Source organism: Ptiloglossa arizonensis, chromosome 9 (genome assembly GCF_051014685.1).
Source record: "Ptiloglossa arizonensis isolate GNS036 chromosome 9, iyPtiAriz1_principal, whole genome shotgun sequence".
Classification (NCBI taxonomy): domain Eukaryota; kingdom Metazoa; phylum Arthropoda; class Insecta; order Hymenoptera; family Colletidae; genus Ptiloglossa; species Ptiloglossa arizonensis.
The window spans coordinates 11,605,763-11,631,761 of NC_135056.1; the positions used below are offsets into that span (position 1 = coordinate 11,605,763).

Below are 25,999 nucleotides of genomic sequence, written 5' to 3' on the forward strand. Positions count from 1 at the left end.
CGTCTCGCTCCGAACGGTATTTGCGTGCGTCTTCGATACGCTTCGATATTCATGATCGTACGGCGGATCCGGAACGGCGATTTCTAACACATAAAAATAACTTTGTCACCGCGGAACTCGACGTTCCTTCAGATTTCATACGGAACTCGAACGTCTACGGATTTCGTGGCGTTGACCCGCGTAAATCGGTAATTAATGTCTTTCAACGATACCGCGGTAGTTTTATCCACAAAGTTTCCAAACTTCCTTACCCCGGACCGAATAATATCACCGGTGTTACCGCGAAGGGTGTCGAAACAATGAGAAGCACTTTCAAAATCTTCGCTGAGTTTGTAAACTATCGTTATCGCGGCTACACTCCGCGTTATTATAATTTTCTTTGTTCATTTTTGACGGCGAAACATTCCAGCGAATATATAACCTTACGCAATGCTGGGGTCTCGAAATCTCCGTTGTTGTTCCATCTTTAAACGGGGGATTCCATCCTATACGACAGCTTTGTAAAAATCCACCATGAAGTAAACCTATGCCTAGTTATTTATTTATTTATTCGATAAACTAGAAAATCCTTTAATGTACAACGTTTACACTATTCGGTCGCACGCGGACAAAGCGCGAATTAATTTACGCTCAAAGCTATTACAAGATGAAAAAATATCAAACGCTCTTAAGTATTCTTAATTACGCAATTTTGCGTACGATGTGAAATCCTTGTCGGAGAAGAACGTTAGTTCTAATAGACACTGGTAAAAAGTTGAAATAGTAAACTAAAGCCAATATTTCAGGACGGGTAATACCGTGCAGGACTTTGTAAGCGAATGCAATATTATGCACTATGCAGATTTAATTCAATTTGAAACGGTGCGTAGTCGTGGTCCGGTACGATTCTAGAAATTGTTGAAAAAATGGAAACAAAGGTAACTTTACTCCACTCGACGTGGATAGCGAACCGTAAGAGAGTTCCTGCGACACCGTTGCGCAGTTTAGTTTATTCAAAACGCACTTATGCACTTAAGCCCTCGCCAAAGAAAATATGTCCGGAGATAACCATTCCGCCAGCCACTGGCACGCTTTTCAATCGCAAGGGAACTGTCGACACGTTGCCCTTTACCAAGTTTATCGTTGAAATGGCACCCGATAAATGAAAAAATCTCTCCAATTTTGGCTCCCTCGGTGCTTCCGCCGTACAATTATTAATTAAACACCTTATTATGCATCCGTGTATACGAGCCTCCGTAAAGACGGTTTTCCAACGGGATGGAGAGACAGAGGTTTTCCCAAAGCTCGGGTGAAATTTCTACGGCTTCTTCCGCGCCACAATTTCATTTTTGTAACGGAGGGGGAGATTGGGAGGGCCAGTAAAGCCCAGATAGGAGACTGTACAGACGGTAGGTCCGTTGGTCTCGGTCCGCGAGAAAACCGAAGAACGAAAGACGAGGACGAGACGGACCCTGAAGCGATGAAACTATAAAGCCACTCCTAGTAAGTTGTAAAATTGTAATAGCCTTCCGGTATTTACATAATGCTACGGCATAATAAGTGGAACTCCCCGAGTTTCCATTACCATTCCGGCGCTATCCGCTCTTATCTCCGCTAACGACTCGAGCTCCCCTGCCCGCTGTTCACCCCTCCGCGGTGACATATACAGGGTGTATCGTAACATGTGGGACCCATTTAGGCGTCGGATTTGGCACGCAAAAACAATGAAAACGAGTCGTACGAACGCGTCCCGTTTGACCTTGTTCCCGAGTTGTAATCATTTTTGCGACGCGGTGATTCCTAATCGTGGACCGTGTAATTGATTCCAACGAACTCGGTACAAGTTCTTCGTATCCGACGATCTTGGCGATTGTTACATCTCGCGAGTTAAATTGCTCGAATTCGGTCGTGTTCGCTAATTAAATTTCATTTCGAGCGATTCCTCTAAAAGTGAACACATTACCGGAGTACAACTTAGCTGTGACTTGGGAACAAGGTCGGATAGAGCACGTATAAACTTCTTTCATCGTAAGAAGCAGTAGAGCTCGCGAGTAAAGTGGAAGACAAATATATTACAATCTTAATCGAGTTTCTTTGCATTTCCATTTAAACGTTTATATTACTGCAATCTTACTCCAGCGTCTTTACCTATCCATTCCCAAGCTGGATTCATCTTCGACACTTCCGTGGAAATTATTACTCGATTAATCTCTATAAACAATTTCTCATGCAACGTGTTTATAACTCAACGATAAATACCCCTCCTCGGATCAATTAACACTCGCAAAACTGCTCCAAACTCCACGATCGAAATGCAAAGAAATTCGTAACATTTCCGATCCACTAACATGAGGCCCAGCGCGTCACGATACACCCTGTGTATCCCCACTACTCTCATTCTCCGACAAGTGGGTCCGCGTCGTCGCGCGGTCTAGCTTATCGCCTATCCCCACCACTCCTCCAGTCTCCCCACCACTGCTCCAGTCCCCTCACCACTCCTCCAACCAGCCACCGCTCGTCCCGCGAACGCGCGAAGTCCCCGTAATCCCGCGAAACTTGGACAAAGTAATCAGAAGCGGGCGGGCCCGCGTTTTCACGCGCGGCCAATCCGTGGGCGTCTCGGCGCGGGACAAAAGAGTTCTCGCGAGCCCGAGCGGGTGTCCTCCGGGCGTCGCGGCGGAGACGCCGGGGTGAAGTGTCTCGTTTGCACGACAATGTGCTCATTACGAAACGGGACCGAGCGTAGCGGAGCGTAATAAAATTTCAGCGGCTCGGCCAGCTCTTAGGCCGAAACCCGTCCAGCGTCGGCGTCGGCGTTGGCGTCGGTGGCGGCGGGATATCAGGAAACTTCAATTCCCTCTTTCGGCGCTTCCGGCCAAGCCGTGGCAAGTGAGCCGCCGCCACCGCCGCCGCCGCCGCCGCCGCCGCCGCCGCTGCAACTTCATTCGAATAAGTGGTTCCCCTTTGCCTCGTGCACCCTCTCTCCCTCTTGTTTCTTCTCGTTATTTATCCGCGTCCGTCTCGCTCCTTTTGCCACGCCCCTCTCGCTCTCTGTGCCCCCCTCTCATCGCGGACCGAGCCTCCCTCTCCGGCGATCCCTACGGCGGGGGTCCCTCTTTCTACCCGTGCCACCTCAACCTCCCACATCCACCACCCACCCTCCACGTCCGCCTTTCTGCCGTCTGTCACTCTCGAGTTCTTTCACAGCGAGCAGGTATTCGCCGACGAAATCGAGGCGAGTCGTTTATTTAATTTTCGAGATCCAGCCCCGTTTTATTTTCATCCCCGGGACTTTATACACTTCGCTGATTAGCCAGCCCTCACGAACGGGCTCGCGAGTATATACATAAGTATACGTACATACGTACATATATACATACAATACATACATTCATACATACATACGTACATACATACGTACATACATACCTACATACATACATTCATACATAGATACATATATACATACATATATGCATATATATACATACATACATTCATACATTCATACATACATATATGCATATATATATATACATATGTACCCATATATACATGTACACATATATATATACATATATATATACACCCACATATATATTCACCCTCCTCCCATGAGATGAGAGGGACAGAGGGATGAGCGTGAGCACGCGGAGGGGTGGGATTAGAAAGAGAGCGGGTTGAGTTCAGGACCACGAGGTGGAAGGACTTGCGCCTAGGGGTTTGCGTTACTCACCGAATATAGAGAGGTCTAAGCCCAGCCATCACTGAAATTACCAGAGTTTACCTCTTCTGCCGTTTCCGCTGTATTCAGTGCGCCCCCGCGCCGCGTCCTCCCTCCTCCTCCTCCTCCTCCTCCTGTACCCACCTCTTTCGCGTTTCGTTCTCTTTTCCTTCTAGATCCAGCAGCCGCTGCCGCGCGGGTAGCTAGCTTCCCTGCGAAATTTTCCGCGCGGCGGACTTTATTACGTTGCGATCGTGTTATTAAGACGTTCCGTCTGAGTACCGTTTTTTCCTTGTTTCGTTCTTCGCCCGGGCTTCTCTGGTAATTAGTTTCACCGCGTCGCGATGTCGCCGCGCTGATTCTCGAGCGACGTCTTTATTCCGCGCGCGACGATATTCTTCTCGTGTTTGCATCCTCCACGATGCGATACTCTTTCGAGTATTCGTTTGACGCGTAGCTTTCATCCGTCCAATTTTTCTACAAATGTTTCCATTACATACTTCGAGTAGGTGTTGTACAGATTTCTCGATGCGTATATACGCGAATGTATTTATTCTTTATCCCCAAGACTTGGAGGAAATATTTATAGACGGTGGAATTTTTGCAAATTTCCGAACCAGACTATCCCGTTAAAGTCCGTCGCGATATCTCGTCGCGAAAACGTGAAAGACTATCGAGAGGCGTTCGCGTTGTTTCCGTCGCAGCGGGATCCGTCAATCAACGTTTCAAGGAGTATAGGAACTATGCGAGATACGAGACATCGGATTTCCCTCGTATATAGTTTCAGAGATTCCGTTTTGAATGTAGCTCGTAGCTATACACTCGATCCACTTTGGTCTCCTTATTCGCGGAAAACTTTTCAATATGGATGCCGCGTACCGGGCTCTTTGCTCCGATACTGGTACGCTTTTCCGCGCTGCGTGTCGCGGTGGGAGTATGCGTCGAAGAAAATGGAGACCTCGTTTCGGCTGAGCGCACGAGTAGCTCCGTGTTCGTAATTGTGGTATGTTGTCTGTCACCGTAGGGACTACTCGAAAGATGGGTTTCCGATTCGCGTAGAATCTGGGACACCTATTAATACCGCTAACGTTGGAGAAACATTTGGAGAGAATGATTCGCGCATTAGGTGTCTTGGATCGGTAAATAAACGAGAACTCGAGAACCAAAGGTGAGGATCTCTTCAACGACTTCCACCGGTGTATCACGAGTACACAATTTTGCGTGTACCTTGTATATTCTTACTGCGGGTAAAAATTAAATGGCGAATATCGTTTGTTTTCTGGGTATTCGTATAAATTGGAAAAACTGAACGATGAAAATTATATGCTCGATAATATCGGCGCTGTGTAAAAGTGTGTAAAGCGAGATCCTTTCGGTGCAATAACGAATGCAAGTAGTTCGCAGTTAGTAAAAATGTCCAAAGAACGGTAGAAGGTAATGTTATAATTGTTGATATCAGAAACTTCTTAAGAATTACGTTATAAGAGAAATTACATATTAGTAAGTGAAACGAACACCACTTATGCACACACGAAAAGATCGAAACGATTTGAACACGTCGTTAAGATCATCGTATATGTAAATTATTTTTATTTTTAACTTACACCTACGTTCGATTTCGTACAAGTTCGTTCAGTTTGTCTTGACCTACTTTGTCGCGAAATATCAATTTTATCAAAGTTATTGTTAATAAATCGTACGAGAAAGATACATCCGAATTGCGTATCGTGGAAATTCGGTCGGAGTATTTATTAAATTCGTTTCTGGGTAGTAGAAATTTTCGTGGAAAGTTAGGAACTATCGAGCACGATTATTTTATCGGATATTAACAGATACGATAACTTTTCCTCGGTTCGCGGAATAGAGGACGGTTCGATACGTTGGCGGCGATCGGAATTGACATTACCGATTCAAACAAATGTGAAAAATGTCGTCCAAGAAAGGATCCTTTCCGTGAAAACGGCGCGGTGTGCTCGACGGGGGCCATTCATATTTTATCAGCTCCTTATCAATTTCTTAAGCACGACCGTACCATTTTTCAGCCGTCCCTCCCGTTTCCTCTGTGTGCCACAGACTTCCAGTTCTTTCCTCCCTAAACACGCTTTGAAAGGAGTATTATTCCCGTTACATTTTCGCAGCCGTACATCTGCAAAGTAAACATATTTTCAAATGATATTACGGAATCCTTTCAGGTTACCCCGAAGCTTCGAATTTAGTACCTATAATAGTCGCGGATAAAGCTCGATCTAAGGCGACTTTTTAATAAAACGAGGGAAAAACTGTATCGTAACGTGACGTTGTGTACGGAAAAATTGTTGGGAACTTCGTTTCCCGAAAGTAATAACTCGCGTTGTTTAAAATCACGATACTTCCAATTCTTGCGAAGTCCATCGTCGGAGATCAAAGTGAAAAGTTCCCCAAAGCTTTCCCTCCTCCTCCGCCGCGGAGGAGGAGGGAAACTTATTTTTGCGGCGTGTATCGCGCCGGTTCAACGTGAATGCGATATTCATGATTCTTATGCGCGCTCTAGCGTGAACCCGTTTAATAAAATTTGTTTTGACGCTCGGTTAGTAAAATTTATTGAAAATATGGTAATGAATTTCGACACATTTTCGCGAAGGAAATAAAATATCGGTTCTGCTTCCTGTGCATTCCATTTTTCGTGCCAAATACGAACACCTACGTTTCGATGGGGCAGTGTGTAGGTACCACTGACGTACGTGCATGCGAGTCGATCGATAGCAGTTTACAAAAACCGTCCACACGTGCCTAGAAACACCGATTCTACGGTTAGAAACCGCGCGCTCGGGAATCTGAAAGATTCTTTTAACTAAACAATTTTAAAAACGATTCGTTGATATTGGTTACCCACCGCCGCGGTTTACCGTGAATCTATATTAAAGCGTTCGATCGATTATTCACCCGTGATGTTTCATATTTCGTGTCTCCCGAAAACCTTGCGCGTTTTCATTCTATTTACATTGGGACTCAAATTTCCATGGGAACTGGAGAATCCTTGTTCGAGTAACGAGATGTGGAAAATAGTTTCGAACTTATGCAAACGTCTCGTTTCGATTCTTCTTTAAAAGAAAAAGAAAAAACCTCAACGAAATATGACCGACGTATGCACATATAAAAACACCAACGTTGAGAGTGTACCTCGAGTAGTATCTTTATACAAATTAATAAAAACTTCTCCCCGGTAAACAAACAGACCACTCGATCCGTCTCGACTCCTCAAACAATATTACCACCTGTACATTCCATCCGTGTCTTTACGACGTTATTAATAACGCTCTCCGTTTTCTCTGTTTGGCAGATGGTGACAAGGACAAAGAAGATATTCGTCGGTGGACTATCGGCACCGACGACGCTGGAGGACGTCAAAAACTACTTCGAACAATTCGGCCCGGTGAGTACACCTAGCTGCCCACCATCCCCGTAAACACACACCCCGTGAACGCAGGAAACGCTGATGAATGACGCCAAGTGTAACGACGCGCGTTGGGTTGTCGCGCGGAGAGCTCGTCGACCGGTGACAAACATTCGACACGCGAATCGTACATCAATGACAGTCGGCCGTGTAGGCGTTGCGTCGTGTACGGTTCGTCATTGTGGCCGAAAATCATTGGGCCGCGCTCGGTGCTTTTCCTCGTCACGGGCATCGCTCGGGTGATCATTGTCACGAGGACCGGTTAAATCATTATTTTCAGCGCGCCGCGCCGCGGCGCTGGACACATTGTCGATACGATTCAGCATTCTGCTTATTTCCTGGGCGTGCGGTCGTCTAATCCGACGCCACCGAACGTGGAACGCAAAATTTGACAGGGGCCAATCGTGGAAACGAACGCGTGTCCGCGCCCACGCCAATTCGCGCCGTTTATTGTTTCAGCGATTTTAATGGCCGTGCCCCTCCCGTCCGCTTTTATTGCCAACGGGACACGAACGCCCGACGTTCCGTTTACGCGTTCACCCTGGATATTACTATTTGAATAGAGCCACCGGTGTACAGCGAATCAGATCGATACGAATTTGGATCACCGTAACACCGATCGTTCGCACTTTTCTATTTTTCGCGACGCGTTTCGTCGATCTCTACACTCCTGCGATACCGTACGAGAATTAAAGTTTCGAGCTCGATTCGGCGAGGAACTTGGATGTAAAGCGAAATGGTTCGGCTGGTGAAGGACACGTATAATTTACTCCCATCGGATTGGGTGATACACTTTTTGTTTATCTTAATATGGAGCAAATGTTCGAGAAAAACGTGTCACCGGATCGTTGACCCTTTTGTAAGTTTCGTTACACATTTTCCGGTATCGAGATCTCTGTTCGTAATTTTATTAGAAACGTTAAAATTTGATCTGGAGCGATTCTATGTGGATGAAGGCGATCTTGAACGGTCAATTCTTTCGTTGGGGAATATTTCAACGTCGTGGACAGGTAATTGATGTTTCGAGCGCCCTCGATTAACACACTGCTCGCTGAAACGAGTCGAGTCGATGATTGCGTATTCGAGTACCGTGGTGATAATTTTGTGTTATCTAACTCCTCGCGTAATTCTTGGAATCGAGATCACGAGGAATAATTCCACGAAGGGGAACCCCGTCTGGTGTAAAAGTTACCGGGGAGAGCGAAGGAAATAAGGAACGAAGGAAGTGACATTGCTCACTTCGACTCGTTACGTCCTTATATTTTATTAAAATAAAGTTATCGGTAGTCGAGTCACTCCTGGTGGAGTTCATTCTCGAGTCCAGACCTACCATTTGCGACCAAAATCTTTTTCATCCATTTGGAGCGAACGTGACGAAGTGAGACTCTTGAACAGTCGCTCGGACCCGACCGAGGACACTTCTGTTTCTTAACCATCGGAGGTAGATTTTCTCGAATCTCGGGACAATTTTTAAAAGGACGACGTAGATCTGTCCCTCGGGTAGAAACGAAGGAATTAATTGCGTTATGTCTCCGTTCACTGCATCAAGTGGAATCTTCGTTGAATACTTCTAGCAAGTCACGATCGGTACGCGAGGTACTCGATGAGTTGGCCGGTTGGTGAGACAACAACTTTTCGCGCTATAAACTGCTACCCATGAATGTATCGAGTTACCCCGCCCCTTGTGTTAGAACACATATGTGCCCTAGCAGCTTCGTTCCACATAATGTTAGCTTCGTACTAAATAGTTGCGATCAGGTTTCGTTTGGTCCAACGGAGGAAAGTATACACGTATTGTATGTAAACGTTATACGTGGGGAAGCATTGCTACGAAATGGTGTTCAGATAATAAAAGTATTCGGATAATGAAGTTCAGATGCTACCATACTCGAATAACGAGAGTTCTGATCTAGGATGTTAGAATATTCAGATAATTCTGACTTGGATATTAAGGTATTTCTATGCTAGGATATTCCTTCACTAGATATTAAGGTATTTCTATGTTAGGATATTCGTCCATTAGGATATTTAGATACTATGATACTTGAATACTAGGATATTTGAATTCTAGAATATTTGAATTCTAGGATATTTGAAATCTAGGATATTTGAATTCTAGGATATTCGGATACCAGAACACTTGAATTCTAGGATATTCGGATACCAGGACACTTGGATACTTTGATATTTGAATACTATGATATTTGTACACATTTGAATATTAGATTACTCGGATACTAAGATAATTGGACAACGAGTGTTCGGATATCAGGGTTCTCGACTAACGAGTGTTCGGATACGAAAGGCTACGTTGCACCATTACAAGAGAAAATGAATTTCTCCCAAGAGTCAGGTATCACGAGATCCAAGGTTCGTGTTTCTCAGCCGCTGTTACCGCGTTCACGGCTCAAAAGTCGCTTCGGACACGTCGCTTCTAAGGTCAGTCCGTAGCCGAGGTATGATTCTGGAAACGATCAGTGCGCAGTCTCGATATTTGCTCCGTCGGTGGCACGTCTCGTACTCGGATTGTCGGCAAATACTTCGGGACAGCCGTTGGAGCCAATCAGGATTTTGGCAGCCGAACACGGGCTACGTATCACGCGCGCCACCTTTGGCGCTCATTGAACTTCCGGAATACTCGAGACGCCCTTCTCGCCGGTGGTTAAGTGATTAGGAATTGGTAGAAGGACCACCTGAGACGAGGATTTCTGCTAATTAGCCTTTATCGACCTCTGGCGAGGCTGCGCGGACCATTACGCGTTATTGTGCGAACTTCTCCGGCTTCTGTCGCCTCGATAATAGCCGTCGCGATTCATCGGCTCGGTGTATGAGACAGATAATGGTGCTTGAGCGTGATTTACGAGACGGTGGCAGTTGCCCGAAATCGTTTCTCGTTCTGGCGATGAAGTAAATAGATTTAACGGTTCGGTAATTGGTAATAACGACCACCGTACGACTTTTTTCTGGCACCTCGGGATCTTCCGCGGTGAAAGTGAAATTGTTACGGGAAACGAACGACTGTCCGACCGGGAGTAGATTACACGTAATAAACCCGAACTGATTTCGCAATATACGATACCGCGGATCGTGTGTACGCGGGTTCGTATCGGATTACGTTCAAGCAATTCGAATTCAAGCCGTCGAAGATGACAGCTACCGGAGAATTTGTATTTCACATTACGGTTCGCGCGTACCTGGTAATAACTTCGCCATTATTCTCTCGAGCGTTACATTTTCGTACACAATCCACGCGATTGCGCTTCAATCGTATTGAACTATACGAACCGTGAAATAAAGAATAGAGGAAAGCGCGGCAATTTGAAACTCTGAAAGCGCAAAGAACGCGACGACAGTGCTGGAGAAACTATACGTATGTCCAAAATAGTCTGAACGAAACAACATCACCGATGAAATTTTCCAAAATTCATTTCTAATACAAAACATCGCCCTCTGAGATATCATTCTTCTATTTCCTTAAAGTTCAGTAGAATCTCCATCTTTGTAAGAATCAATTCGAGACGTTTCTAAACGTCTCTGTAATTTCGTAATTACCAGTTACGAAAGAATCGCGTTCGGTGGGGTACCATAACCGGGTGTTGTTCGAAGCAACGGCGCACAGTAGCGTGCGCGTAGAGAAATGCACACCCTTGGATCGCATTCCGCGATACGAACGCGGGGGACGTTCGGTCGGAAAATTCGTTTGAAACGGTCGTCTCAGTGTCGACGTTTCACCGGAGATTCCACGAAGTCGCGCAGGAAGGAGGGGTGCTTCCGAAGCACGAAGAGTCGAGAAGAAACGGGGGATGAAAGACGTCAAGGTTCGTCCGCGGTTCGCGGCACGAGCCAGAAGTGGATTCGAGCGATATCGGGGCCACTATCTCTCCGGCCTCTCGAGTCTCTGTATCCCCCTCCACTCGAGGCGTTCCCCCCACTCTTGGTCCGACCTTCTCTTTCGTTCGTTGAAAGTCTCTCGTCCGGTCCCGAACGTGGAGTTTCCTGCTCGCGGTGGCTCGAGTTCGTTTTCCTCGTTCGTCTGACCCACATACCGAGATAAGATCGAGCGTGCACGTCCGGTACGGACCGTGTGCGCGCACGTCTACACGCGTGCATCGCACGCGCAGCTGTTGCCCGGGCGAGGGAACCACCGTTCGTACACGCGTGCCGCTTCCACGATTCGATTCGCGTTCGTACCGCGAGCGGGGTCTGCTCGCGATCGTGCCACTGGCGCACGAACCGGTGGGGGCCGTGTATGCGCGCGCACACACCCGGGATACCGACGATCCCGTCCAGTTGTACAAACAGACGCGTCTGTGTTTGGACCGTAAACACACGAACTGCGAACCAAACCCTGCCCCGTAACCTTATATCGTTTGTCGGGCGCTCCGGGTCGGTCGGTCGGTCCGTCCGGTTCTCCGCAACCCCTACGGTCTCGGGTACGTATCTCGCGGACACCGCGAACTAAGGGCAACGAGATCTCTGCCAATGAAATACCGTTGCTCCGCGAGCACGGTCCTACGAAGTTAACGGCGTTCACGGTAAACTCGTTATATACAGAGCTTCCTCGCGATACCCACCCCAAGTAAAAGGCGCTCCTACTCGCGAGAGAGCGAATCGTGATTTCATCGTACCGCACGATCGAGTTAGGAGTCTTCTTTCTGCTCCGTGGGGAGTTGCCAGTTAAGGGGCAGCGATCTTGATTCGATCGAGATCTCGATCTTCGTTTCGTTGCTTTCCTCGATTGTGATTTAAATTTAGAGAGGGATCGTGGGAAATTGATATTGCGCCGAGTCGATATTTAATCGGAACGTTGATGCAAGTTTTCTTCGAATTCCAGACTTACTTTTCATAAAATTTTCCCTCGTATGGAATGTTTTGAATATTTCTTTGTTTTCGAGAAATTTTATTTCAAAGTTTCGTTACAAATATAGCCACCGTTGAGCACGAATATTGCTTGCTTGGAAGATTGCGCGCAACTGCTGGGAACCATCCCAACAAGTACCATTGTTGGATTATACACTGTATTAAAAATGCTACATTGTTTTCTTCGCGTCCCGATAATTCTCACAACTCGAAATGTAAATTACGTTCAAATCGTTCGTCCACTGTCCGAACGTGCATTTTCTTCTCTAGTTAACAAGAATACTCGAGCGAGTCGAAGCCGGGAGGTATCGTTTGGTAGTTCTTTCGTACTAAACCCGAACGCTTTGACCGTATCTCAATGGTTTTTTCGTTGGTTTCGGAACATTGAACATTTTGGCCAGTATTTTCCCGCTCCATTTTCGTTATTTATGGAAAGTAGTAAACGCGGTTCCGTCGATTATTTATATCGGGATTCGAGCGACAATCATGATGTTCGCCTTTCGGAACGATCGAACTGCATTCGCACCCGATAACTAATCCCTCGACAAATCAAAGGCTTCCCGATAATATTGGCAAACAAGCGGAATAGAGAAAGCGAGTGCTCCAAGAATCGTGAATGTACGTCGCATAGTTTCGTACCACTTTTGGCAGCTTTTCGCCCTTTGGCCTCGTTTTCCGCGCGATAAAGGGAACAGTGGCAGGAGAAGGGTAGAGGAAGGGGGTGGGTGGAGAGGGTAGATAAATCCACGTCGGTGAAATGGCGAAACTGATTTGTCCGACGAAACCGACGATATTGCCAGCTAACTTTGTTACATTTACTTGTATCGCGAACCGTTCCTTCGTGCGAAAGAAATCGTACACTCGAGTGGAAGGGGGTCGATCGCAAACAACGATGCGATCGCGAGTGTAAACCTTATCGAGGATTTGCTCTATAAATCTACAGAGTGCTTTCTCTTTTTATCTCAATTCGGTGGAACACCTCGCTAGGTACCGAGGATATCAAAAATATACGATGATTCGTTCCCGGTTCATCCTTATCTATTCTTTTCGTGCAATAAAAATCTGTTCCAATAGTTGCAAACGGGTGTTTCCATTTACAAAGCAATTGCAACTTTTGAAAATTTAGCGCGCAATTGTAGAACTTACCGAAAGTTACAAAAACTTCCTCCACGGTATCTCTCCGTTCTAAATACGGACAAAGGTTGTAATAAATCGGCTAGCGTCGATCGCGGAGCGATAACTTTTCGCCTTCGATACTGATCAAAAAATACGATGACACGTACCGGGATGGGATCGATCCTGGTATCGATACGCTCCGTCTCCCGATTCTTTTTCGGCGCCCCCGGTTCCGATTCGTCGTTCGATAACGTCGATCGCGTCGAGAGTCGATCTCGCTCCGTATCGAGCGTGTTTCGGGGAACAGCAACGGGCGCGGGGATTGGGGGGTGGTGACCGGTAACGAACCGAGGAGAAATTGGCAATGGACGAACGAACGCCCGTTTTCATCGAGGCCACTTTCATGAATTTTTATACCGCGCGCGACAATCAGCGGCACGGCTTAACACCTGACCACACATAATTACCGCGTTCGATGCAAATTGTAACCTTTCGTCGGTTCACGGGAGAGAGACAGAGAAAAAGAGAGAGTGAGAGAGAGAGAAAGAGAGAGGAGAGAGAAGGGAGCTCCCGTGCACTGACCGACCCCGCGTCGTCGCATGTCGAGGGCGGCCGCGATTTAAAACTTAGATAAGGGTATTCGACGACGTTCCTTGAAAAATGAATGGACCCCCGAAGAGCCAAGGGGCTTAATTGCACTCGCTTTCAACTTTCGACTCGCTTCGTTCGACAGTCGAACAAGAAGGATAGGGGTTGGAAAGGGGGGCGGTGGAAGACGAAGGAGTCGTTACGTAGCGTAGGCCCCGAGACCTCTTTGACGCCGCGCATAACGGTCGACTTGAAATTAAGAAATTAAGAATTAACGCGTCCCGGGATTGGTCCGTCGGTTTCATCTTTTTTTCCTTTTTTTTCCCCCTCCTTTCCCTTTTTTCTTTTCCTTTTTTTTTTCTTTTTACCCTTGGCCCCCTACCACCGAACCATCGTCTCGAGAAGCTTGTTTAATTCCGCGCCCGCAAACCGAACTTCGAGCTACACCCGACGATCGCTTATCGACGATGCGCCCGGCCGGGAAACCTCCGGGAAGTTTACCCTTCGCTTTCCTAAGCTCGCCGAGGAAAGACAATTACGTCATCGAGATTGGCCGATTGGAGGCAGGAAGATTGGTTCGTTTTATCGGGCGGCCGCTCGCAAGAAACTTCGACTTCCTCTGTAATGTATTGTGTTTACTTATCTCGCTGGAATCCCTTCGTTTATTCAGCCCGCGTCAAGTTTATAATTACTGTGTTGCTGGCCGCGCCTCGCGCACCTTCTTCGCGGTGCTGATGGATAATAGCGGCGGCGGCGGGGTGCCATTGTTTGTCGAAACATGGACAAACAGGGAATTTCGGTTTGCGTAGCCACTTATCGCGGCTTCGTTTCCCGTTTTCTTTCGGGATCGTTCGGTCCCGTTGTTATTTATCGTGTCCGTTTTACCTACCGACAGTACGAAATCCTTTGTGTTTTCAACGCGAGCTCGTTCGGCGAGTTCCAGGTGGCGGAATACGTCGGACGCGAAACGTTTCCTCGTTTCGACCAACGAACCAACGAAAGAGTTTTCGTCGGTCTTATCCTGATAAATTCCACGCTCGTATTTTCGCGATCGTAACGTCATCGAATGTTGGTACAAGGTGTTACCGCGAATAGTCGGAATCGAAGGAAGAACGTTCTTCGATTCTTTCAGCTCCTACTCGCGCACGAGTCAACACTTTTAAAAACTTCAATTCCACGACTACGACTTTTACATACCCGTTTCGCGCTCGTAAGGGATCGCGTTGGAATATTTGTTGGTTTTTTTCTTTGAATTTGTTTGAGGATTTATTTTAGTGTCCATGGAATTATGAATGGTTTCTTTAAGGGAAAGGGGAGAGTTACAACAGAACGAGAAATTGAAAGTCGTTGGTTTCTAAAGGGCGTAAGTCCGTAACGAGTGGGCGAAATGTGAAAGTTGGAACGCTATTTTGTAGATTAAAATCGGTATTTGCATTTCACGAGCTTATACACTGACGAAAGTATTGATTAACGACTGGGGAGAGCGATCGAGATACAATCGAATGTGAAAAGGTTTGCGCGTAAATGTATGGGAGTTTAATGTCGAGTCTCTTCATGGGAACATTAATTTCGATAAAGATAGATTTTTTACCAAAAATACTCGAAATAGCATGTGTGTTACTTCAGTTCTCTGAGTCGAGTCTACTCTCCTTTCACGATTAATTTTGTCACTCGAACCCTGTTCTATTATATTTCCCACAAATACCTCTATTTCCACACTTTCTCGCGTACGGAACGATGCCGTGTAAAAATTTCCCGTTCAACGTTTTCCCATTACATTTTTCCCAAATAATTATACTCTCATACTTCCTATAGAGTGACACCTTATTAAACCTTCACGCTTCGTATTTCCCCAATGTATATATATATTTTTTTCAATATCTGTGTTCTCGTACTTCCTATAGAATGGCACCTTATTAAAGTTTCGCGTTTCACATTTTCCCATTACGTTTTATTTAAATAATAATACTCTCATATTTCCTATAGAACGATGCCTTGTTAAAATTTCACCTTCAATATTTCCCCATTGTACATGTTCTAAACAAATCAATTCCCATACCACCTATAGAAAGATCCCTCGTTAAAATTTCACGTTCAACGCGTACATTCCCTGGTACATTCCCTAAATAAAATTCCACATCCTTCCTCGCGTCCTTACGAAATTAAAATTTCTGATCGAAACCGCCAGAAAATTCGTTCCCCTCACCCTGGTCTCGATCTCGAAGCGAGAAATCGGAAACAGATTCGCGAACTGCTCGGGTGCAGCTACCTGGACCACTTGGTTCCGTTATCAGGAAACGAGGGAAGCCAACGTCGTATACGAATAACGCTCGTCTACAGGTAGATCGCGGCCATTTCCACGAATCGCTAATAATCGTTCGTTCCTCTCTCACCTGTGGAACACACGGAAATAGGTGTACGGGGAGGACCAGTGGTAGTCGTCGGTATCGTTGGGTATTTTTCGTTGCGCGTGGCGCGCGCCTGCGCGGATGAATAAATAAATTTAATGGCGCTTGTCACGTAGCAAAACGGGATAAATTCCGGGCGTCTGACAGCCATTTAAAACAATGCCGTCGCGAATACACGCCATTTGTAACCCGATGCTTTTGTTTCACGTTGCTATTCATTCCGCGCGCCCCTTCGCCCGCCCGCCGTCACCGTTCTGTATCCGCCGACACCATCATCGTCCGACCAACGCCACCCGAACCAACCGGCGGCGGCGGCGGCGGCGGTGGCGGTGGCGGCGGCAGTGGCGGCGGTGGAGGAGGCGGCAGCGTTGCCGGCGTTGATAGTAAACCCAGCGGTCTCACCCGATTTCACGGATTCATTTTTTATCCTCGATAAAAACGCAATTAAGGCTGTTCGATAAGGCGCGAATCATGGCTGCCGGGCCATTGTGCCCATTCTACCACCGCGATCCTCGCTCACCCTTCCACGGACTCGATTCATCGGTCGGGTTGGAAACAATTGAGAACGTTATTCGCGAAAAATTGCGACCTTCGTCTGGAGAGAGGTGAGCGAGCGGGGTTATGGGAATCTGGTAACCACTGGTAGGAGGAATCTGTCGGTTGCCAATGGTTCGTAATAAATCCGCTATTATCGCCGGAGGTTTCCCGATTTAATTGCTCCGCGAGACGACGCCCGCCCTCGCATCGATTTTACCATTAACATTTTCGGACGTTGTTTCGGCCGTTCCATCTCCTCCTCCACCTCCTATCTAGCCACCCCACCCCCTTGGTCTCGTCCTTAAAACGTTATCGCGCGTGAAACGGGGAAACAATTTGTCGGATCCACCGTTTCTTCCCTTTTTATGGTCACGCGGCCGAGAGAATTTAATTGTGAATCCGCCCGGAGAGGTACGAGGATTTAAAGCGCTCTACTCTCGTGTCAAGTGATTACCCTATCTCGCGTTAGATGTTTTGTCCTATACCCCCGGCTACCCCTTGGACTACCCCCTAATCTGTCTCGTGGCGTTACACGGGCTCCTTGTGCAGGTTCTTTCGTTTTTTTCTTTTTCTTCTTTTTCTTCTTCTTCTTTTTTTATTGAAATCGTTCAGCCTCGAAGGACAAGGGTTTGGCAGGGGGTAGGGGACTCGTGGAAGACTTCCACGACGACGAGAACGTTTCCTTCATCAGGAGGATGAACGGAACTGGCTGAGAAGACGGTGGGACCAGTGGAACGAGATTTATGAAGGTCCTTTATTCCAGCACTTAGGGGGTCGACTTAAGTTTGAGCAATTTATTAATTTCCTCGTGTTTCGGTACGGTCGTGGTGACGCGTTCCGGTTTTACCCCCTCGAGACGAAGATCGCGTTCACCCTGTCCTCCCCCCTCACCCTTGGCTTACCACCTCTTCTCTTAACCGGTTAAACTCGTCCATCTTCGGAGACAAGATTTCGCGTTGGGTTTTCGGTTAGCAACGACGGAATTTTTTCACGTTTCTCGCGGCCGTGTTGAACAGATTTGGATAACTAATTCGTGGGAAAGTACGTACATTGGTGGACGTTTATTGTGCACGTAGAACCGGCGGGAATTGCGTCGTATTTTATTTGCGGAATTTAGTATTAGTGTTTGCCTACCTTTGTATCTCGTCTGCGCTTTGTCACTTGGAACGAAACAATTATTACTCGTTTCGAAACTCGAATAACCGTATTCTTTCTCATTGTCGGTTACTGTGATTGTCCCGCGTTCGATAACTGTTTCTCTAACGAGGAATCAAACGAACGTTGCATAGCTTTCGGTAAATTCGGAAGTAAACTTTCGAATATTTGAACAAGTACAGTTATAAAAGTATTACGGAGCGAGTATTGAGCGCGTGAACGTATTTCTGAAATTTCTTTCGGAAACGTTCGATCGTCGCGCTTTGCAACGAATGACGCAAAGTTGTTCGTGGAATTACGACCAATTAAAAGCATCTCGAACGGAAAATACTCGTGGAAAGAAAATGAAAAATATACGCGAACGTCGCTTCCTCGTTAGTTCGAACGAATTGGTTTCCCGTGCTGTAATTATACGCGCGTACATTTGTTACGCGACACACTAACGTGATAAATGAAATGTTAATAAACTGTTTCTGTATACGTACACGCAACCGGTTACCGTTTGTTTCGTATAAAATAAATTCCAGTCGAAAGGGGAATAAATAAACATTGCCATTTATTAAATTCTATTAGCACGTCACGGCGCGGAGAGAAATGTGGTTTAATGTCGCGTTTAAAAATTTTTGCATTCAACCGACATCTACGGGGAAGAATAATATTTCACGGCAATTCTGGGCCAGAGAGACATGAAATTTGTGTTTCGTCGCGTTAACGGTAATTATTGCGAAAGAATTATTTGAAAAAAATAAAAAAGAAAAAAAAAACGGAATGGAATCGGGTGGGGGGCCGTAACGCGATTCAATAACGATTGAAATTCTATTGTCGGGGGACTCTTTTCATTAAAAATACTCACCCGTTTCGTCGCGGAGAGTGCAAAAAATTTCCACCCGAAAAATTAAAAACATTATCCTAATTGTGCTTCAGAGCGTCGCAATTAAAATGTTGCCGTGAGAATTAAAATGCGTTACGCTTCCAAAAGCGGGCGCCCGTTTTGTTCCGCGAAATACACTTCCATTCAAATCGTCTAATTAGTTCGTATAATCGAACGCCTCGACTCTATTAATTTTCGCGGAACGGCAACCGAAATTTTTACACGCGTCGTTTCGTGCCTTCCTCTCCCTCGTGGTTCGCGAATTATTATTTTAAACCGCAAACACGTTTCTTTTTCTTGTTTTTTTTTATTTTTTTTTTCATAGAAAAAGCAATTAACTTGGGTCGGATGCTCGTTTGCTGAAATAATACTTATTCCTCGGGAAAGCGATGCGTTTTAATTCGCAACGGAGTAGAGTGAGAAACTCGTACCCACCTTTACTCTACAATTACATTTTTGTTGAAAAATCTTCGTATAATTGACAGAAACCACCCGAACGATTCGACCATCGATTCTGGAGTCCCAAAATAACACCAATTTCGAGCGAAAGCAATATTTCAATTTACAATCGTGCGAGGGAGAACTCACGACCCACCATTCCTCTCAAATTAATACAAAATATATATTACACAACACGCAATACATACTACACAATGAATAACAATAAATTTTCTACCAAAAAGATCTCCCTAAAGTACTCAAAACCTTCCCGAGTGTCGTCTTCGCGAAAACTCGATTCTCAAATACTCTCGTTTTCGCTCATCGAGCCGTCGCCCCCCTCGACTCGAGGACGTCGGGGTTCTCGAGACCCTGAAATTTTTCCCCAAAAAAATAGAAAAGAAGAAGAAAAAAAAAAGAAAATCGCTCGCGAACGGGTCAAGTACGAGTCCGTGCAACGTCCACCGCAGGGTCGCGTGGACGTCGCTGTCGACGTCTCGGTGGAAGCGTCCTCGTCGTCGCGGGGACGACGCTCGCGACGAAACGTGGAAGAGGAAACCTTGATGCTCGCTCGGAGACGGAATCCGTGCTCCGAAGGTTTCGCGAGTACGCGTTTCTCTCGAGCGAGGAGGGGTCGAGATGCGAGGGTACAGACTGACACCGAAGGGGCAGGGACGGAGTGAGACGAACAGGGTGAGAACCAGAGAGAGAAAGAGAGATATATATATAGGGTTGGGGGGATGAGAGACGTCGCAGCTCGCAACTCTCGTATGCATGCTTGTCGCAGCTTTTGTCTGGCGATGCAAGCATCATTAGCGTCGGGCGTAATGAGCACACTAATCACCAACCAGCTGCGTTGCGCCGTACTGGAGCACCGGGAGCTGAAGGAAAAAAGCATCGCGCCTTGCCGGAGACGCGACGGTGACGGCAAGAGGGAAAAAGCGGACACAGGGCAAGTGGCAGAAGTGCGCGAACGGGGGTGGAGGGGGCTGGAGGGGTGGAGGCAGCACAGTGGTACGTGTGCGGAAAAATTCATGGCGGGAGTGGTTTTCCACCGCCGGGGAAAACGGGATGGCTGGGGTGTGCGCGCGGGTGGTACGAAATAGAAGGGGGACAGGGACGTCGCGCGAAAATCAGCCGGTTATTGTCGCCAAGAGATTGCGTTCGATTCGCGAAGAGGCTTATCGACGCTCTCGGCTTCCACTGTGCGTGGTTTTTCGACCACAGTGAAAAAGGGACGATTGTTGTCTCTGGACTCGCTGTAAGTTATTTTATAGATACATCGTAGGAATTTCTTTAGTATCGGTGGTTACAAAACATGGGTGAACGAAGTTCCAGGATGTACTGTGTATCGAATGAGCTTGTAGTAGGAACGAAACGTTAACGAAGAATTGATAAGCGATTAATGACTACGCTGACTACGCTGATTACGTTGTTCTTGGTTTACGCGACGCGACACGCTTCGATAGTTTTCCAACTGAATGACTTTTCGAACCAATGAAATCACTTCTCGAACAACCAAATATTTTACGCGACATAACATGCTTCAACTACCTAACAATGACTCCTGCCTTAAACACTATTCTCTCGCACCTTATATCCTCACACGCGTTCGTTCCCTTTCGTTCTGATTCTTAATCCCTCTCACACCATGCCATGCGTTTGGTCACGTATGTTCAAAATTTCCCAGTATGGCGCTATCTCGATCGCTCTTCTTTCACGCTTCGCTCGCTCGTCTATTCCAAACACTTCGGATCCTCTCCAAACCACACGCAATCTATTTCATTCTCACGTGTGAGATTCTCAACAATGTGAGAGACACTGTGAGTTTTATGATAAAGAACTATCCGGATGATTGATAGTCGTTTACGAGTGCATTATCGGGAATTATCAGTAAATAGAAATTTAAAAAAGTATTTGTGACAGTATCACGAGACAGTTTCAAAGCTGGAATTACCGATTTTAATTTAACGTAATGTAAATCTTATGAAACTTTCAATTAAGGCACGTTCGAATACGTTGAAATTCATAATTCTAACTTTAAAATTCAATATGTAACATAACGGTGGATACTTTTGCGAATAAATACATACTCGTATACTGATAACACGATTATGATCAAGAACTCGATTCATTTTTTTCTTTTTATTTTTTTTGCGAAATTCTCGGTAAGAGTTTCAGACACACAATCTTATTACCAATTGTGCTTCTACGAACTATCAATATCTTAAATTACGAATTAGAATTTATTCGCGTGATGGATAAATAAAAAAAAGAAAGATGTATTATTCGAAATGGCCACCATCCGCAATAATACGAGCAAAAAAATATTCTACTTACACTCTAATTGGACATTACTTACCTAGGTATAATTTCAGACGAGGATCATACTTGCATTTGAATTTGAACATTTTATTCCCGCGAATTTTCGCCAAGATATGAAAATTCCACTCCGGTCGAGCCAGACCAAACGTACATAACGATTTGCAAACTTATTTTTCTCGAAAAACAATAGTCCTAGGGGGTTGGAATATTTCTCCCCGCGTTTTCGTCTTATTTTAATCGCGATAAATCATTCCATTCTCCGGTTGCGCTAGGAAACACGCCGCACTATGTATACCGAAAGAAACTGCGTTAATTGGAAGGATTCGGAACGGCAACAAAGCCGGTCGAAAATTAGGTTAAACAAACCGAACGGAGCATTAATCTTCGTTTTAATCCGTGCATTCGGGCGTTCCCTGTGTCGTTTTCAATATACAGAAAATTTTGATAATGGCGAGTCCGAGGGGGATGAATTTATTCGGTTGGAATTGTCTCTGTTGAATCCCGGGCACGATCAGGAAACCAACGGACGTTTCTCTAATTCGTTTGATTCGATCGCATAAAATCTTGCGCGTACCCGCGAAATGGAAAATGCTCGTGGACGGATAGTCCACACGTGTTCCTCATCGACGAAATGTTGAACCATCTCGCGGCGGTGCTCTGTTTTGGTTTGCTGTCAATACGGGAATCGTGGTTACTTGATTACAGTAATTATCGTGATACAGATTTACGTATTTGCTATGTCCGTTACGGGAAATCCGTCGCATCAGTCATGTTGGCCAGCAGATTCATTACTGTAATAATTACATAAATTCACGTTACGTTACCGCTAATTCGTAATCACGTATTACCATAATTATCTGTTACGGCGATTCATAATTGCGCGATGTTGACTGTAATACTGCCAAGGACACCGTTTTACCCCGTACCGCGTTTGAATTTAATTAGTTATAATTCACGGGCAACGCGCGCGTGCGTGTTTTTCGTTCGCGTGAGACGACGACGTCTCTTTCGATGTTTCGCGTGGTTTACGCGTCGCGGGACCATTCTGTGAAAAATTACGATTCGAAAGATTAAAAACACTCCCGAATGAAAATGTACATTGATTCTGCAAATCGAGCACAAATTCGACAAGAGAGAACGATCGCGTACCGTTCAATTTGGGAGGATTTAATTCGAGTCTCGTGTTGGAGGATTTTTTTTTTTTTTTAAATATCGTTCTCTGTGGCGCGTACCGCGTAACTCGATTCGGGAGAAAGGAAAAAAATACTTTGTTCGCGGGACGATAGATTTCGTTTAAATATTCATCGCGAGTCGACGATGAAAGCGGTAGGAAAGCGTTTCCAGAAATCTGTTTAGAATTGATTCAAATGCGATAGTCGTTTCCGTAAAAAGTTGAGTGGGGCGGTAAACGCTGGCCATTTGCATTCCCAGGTAACAGTTTATCGCGCAAGTATTTGCTCGCTCGTTTTAGGGCGTGCAGGCCATTTCGCGCGAAGTGCCGTTTCAACGCAGAACGCGCGCCATTTTCAACCCGCACGCCGCTCCACGCCGCGCCGCGCCGTCTCTTATTTCCTCGTTAACTTTGCATTGCGAAATCGTCGCTGCATACGCGAGAACGCCCGTAAATATCGCGTGTTCCGGCCATTTTGCCCGCGAAAAATCGTTTTCAAATTCCACCATCGACCACCGCAACGGAATGTCCCGCTAATTATACGGTAATTGTCTCGGTCCCCTTACGTCCTTGAATATCGCGGTTGCCGGATCTTTGTATCGCGACGCGGAGTCCTCGTACGCGAAACACGTACTTCCAAGTTAAATGTTAACTCCCGCTAAGATCCCGAAGTTGATTTTACGGAAAACAATAACAGTATTTGCCGACGCAGCTTCATTCGTTAATGACTTCGGTACATGTTTAACGAGTTCGACGTTGAACTCGCGAAGTTGGAAGCACAAAAGCGAAGAACTTGGAAGTACATGGACCGAAAGTCGAGAGGTTTGGGAGATCTAAATATGTAATTCACCGCAAGGTTCAACCGATGGAAAATGCTCGGTAAATTTCGGCGATAAATAAATTCAGAGGTTGCGCGAGAGTTTTGTTTCAAAAATCGGTCCCTCCGTTTCACTCGACGTACGCATCGATTTACGGTAGAACTTCGTTTACCTTAACTCCGTACGAGTGACTAAAAGAGCGAATGTTGCATTTTGCAAAACGAATAGGAAAATTTAAATACACTTAATTGCTCATCGTGACATATTAAAGATGCATCTGGTACTGCGTACGTCTCTCTATCGTTTCGTTTAATAAATAATAATCCAATAAGGAGAGAGTAATTTATCAACTGCATATACATTAGGTATAAAAATGTATCGACTTTTCGGAGGGAAAATTTGTAACTCATTCGTGTATCGAAAAGAAATATTCATTGATTTAGTAAACTTCTTCCGAAGTTCTATTATCCTAAAGAAGGTGTTCAAAATAACGACACACCTTCTCCTAAATATACATCCGTTCGAAATTTTAGCAATCATTGGTACTCCATTTTGTTAATTTTATTTCCCAATTCAGTCACTCGCAACAGTCTACAATTTGCCCTTGGCTCGCATTTCGCGAGATACTCGGGTAACGATTATCTCGAAAACGAAACAAACGAGACCCGTAGCGTGTACGACCTTTTTGATTCCGAATGACCTAACAAACATACTGGTACAGTTACTCGGTTTCCTCTTGGGACACTCTGTACAAACCTACCGGTTACACGAACTACTTGTCCTTGGGTTCGCGTAAATGGAGTTCTATCGTACCACGGTGCATCGAGAAACGAATACTTCGAAGTTTTAACGATCGTTGCTACTCTATTTCAGTAATTTCATTTCCGATCCCGTCACTTGCAACAGTTTGCAATTCGCCCTTGGCTCGCATTTCGCGCAATACTCGAGCAAAGTAAACAAGGATTATCTTGAAAACCAAAAAACAACAAAGACCCGTTGCGTATACGACCTTTTTGATTTCGAATGGTCTACTAAATGTACCGGTAAAGTCGCTCGGTTTCCTTCTGGGACATCCCTGTACAAACCTACCCGGTTACACGATCTACTTGTCCTTGGATCCGCGTAAATAGAGTTTCATGGTACATCGAGAAACAAATACGGCAATGCTCGTTTAAATTTCCAAAGAATCGTCTCGCTTAAATTTCAGTCACTAATCTACATCGTCCTTCCATTAGTCAGTGTCTATAAACACAGACAGTGAATAGATATAGTAGATTCTGTGAACAGAAGACAGTGAATAGATACGGTAGATTCTGTGAACAGAGGACAGTGAATAGATACAGTAGATTCTGTGAACAGAGGCAGTGAATAGATACAGCAAGATTAAACGAGGAAGAAATAATGCGCAGCAACGATCAGTCGATGATCGAGATCCGTTTACGAATTGCCTAATAACAAAATTAAGAACTGTTCAATGTTGCACTTAATCTTTGCAACATTGATGTCGATAGATTCGCGAGGCTCTCCCGATCAAAACGAGTCCAAACACGGAATAAATTGGAGAAACTTTACCACTGTCCTATTGTTTTCACTGCCTGGAATATTTAAATTCATCGTAAATAAAGTTCGTCCGATTTGCGTCGTGTTTGGACTCGTTTTAATCGGGAGAGCCTCGGGAATCCATCAATACAATTGTCACACACAAAACGCAAAGATCCACTTTCAATTTTTATAACCGAACGAATAATCGTACTCCTCTCGACGTTCCTTCGAAACACTCGAAATGAACCATTTCTATGCCGCGCATCGATTTTCATTCGCGTTTACTTTTTCCACGTTTGTTCTCCTTCAAGCCTCGCAAAGAGAATCGCTACCTCATTCGCGATCGTTTCAACGCCAACGGTCAATTCGCTCGAATTCGAGTGTATCGCTGTAACTCTTCCCGGAGGAATCGAGCTTTCGGTAGAAAAATACTCCGAAACGCGTCCCCTTGTTCCCGGTATCGCGAGTATATGGGAATCGCGTGAATTCGGAGGACGGGAACGTTCGTCGTCGTCTACGCGCGTGAATTCGCGCGAAGCGTCCCCGGCGTCAAAGTTGATTAAGTTGGACGAACATTTTCGTCCGCGTTCGAACGACGACACATGTCAGGACCGACTGCGCCAGGCAGTTTCGAAAGTTCGGCCGTAAAACGGACGAAGTTTTCGTTTTACGCGCGTGCCGGCGACGTCTTCGTCGAACGTCCCCCTTACTTCTACCCCTAAACAAGCACCGCCTCCTCCAACCGCTGCTCGTAACACGACGGGCCACATAATCGTCAAGTATACCACGAAAGATTCGATTCCGTGGATTCGACGGCGGCATTCGAACGAGCTAATCGGCGAGGCTTCCACCTGGAGCAGCGCATGGTTCGTCGAGGGTGGTGGGCAGGGAACAGGGGTAGGGCGGAATCGCCCGGGACATTGTGTCAAACAGAATCGGATCACGAAGTAGGTCAACCGTGGCAGGGACTCTGCAATCTTCCAAATGGTCGTTCACTTTGCGAGGACAGGACGGTCCGAAGCACTGAAGTCGAA

The 25,999-nt window shown here is 45.8% G+C and overlaps 1 protein-coding gene across 8 annotated transcripts in view; it reads left to right on the forward strand.

Annotated features, from left to right (window-relative positions):
- Rbp6 (RNA-binding protein 6) overlaps positions 1-25,999 on the forward strand; it is a 1,213,208-nt gene that overhangs the window by 884,230 nt on the left and 302,979 nt on the right. For all 8 annotated transcript variants that reach the window (XM_076319893.1, XM_076319892.1, XM_076319894.1 and 5 more), the window contains one exon: positions 7,023-7,115. In XM_076319893.1, coding sequence (XP_076176008.1) covers positions 7,023-7,115 — 93 coding nt within the window. The remainder of the gene's footprint in view (positions 1-7,022; positions 7,116-25,999) is intronic.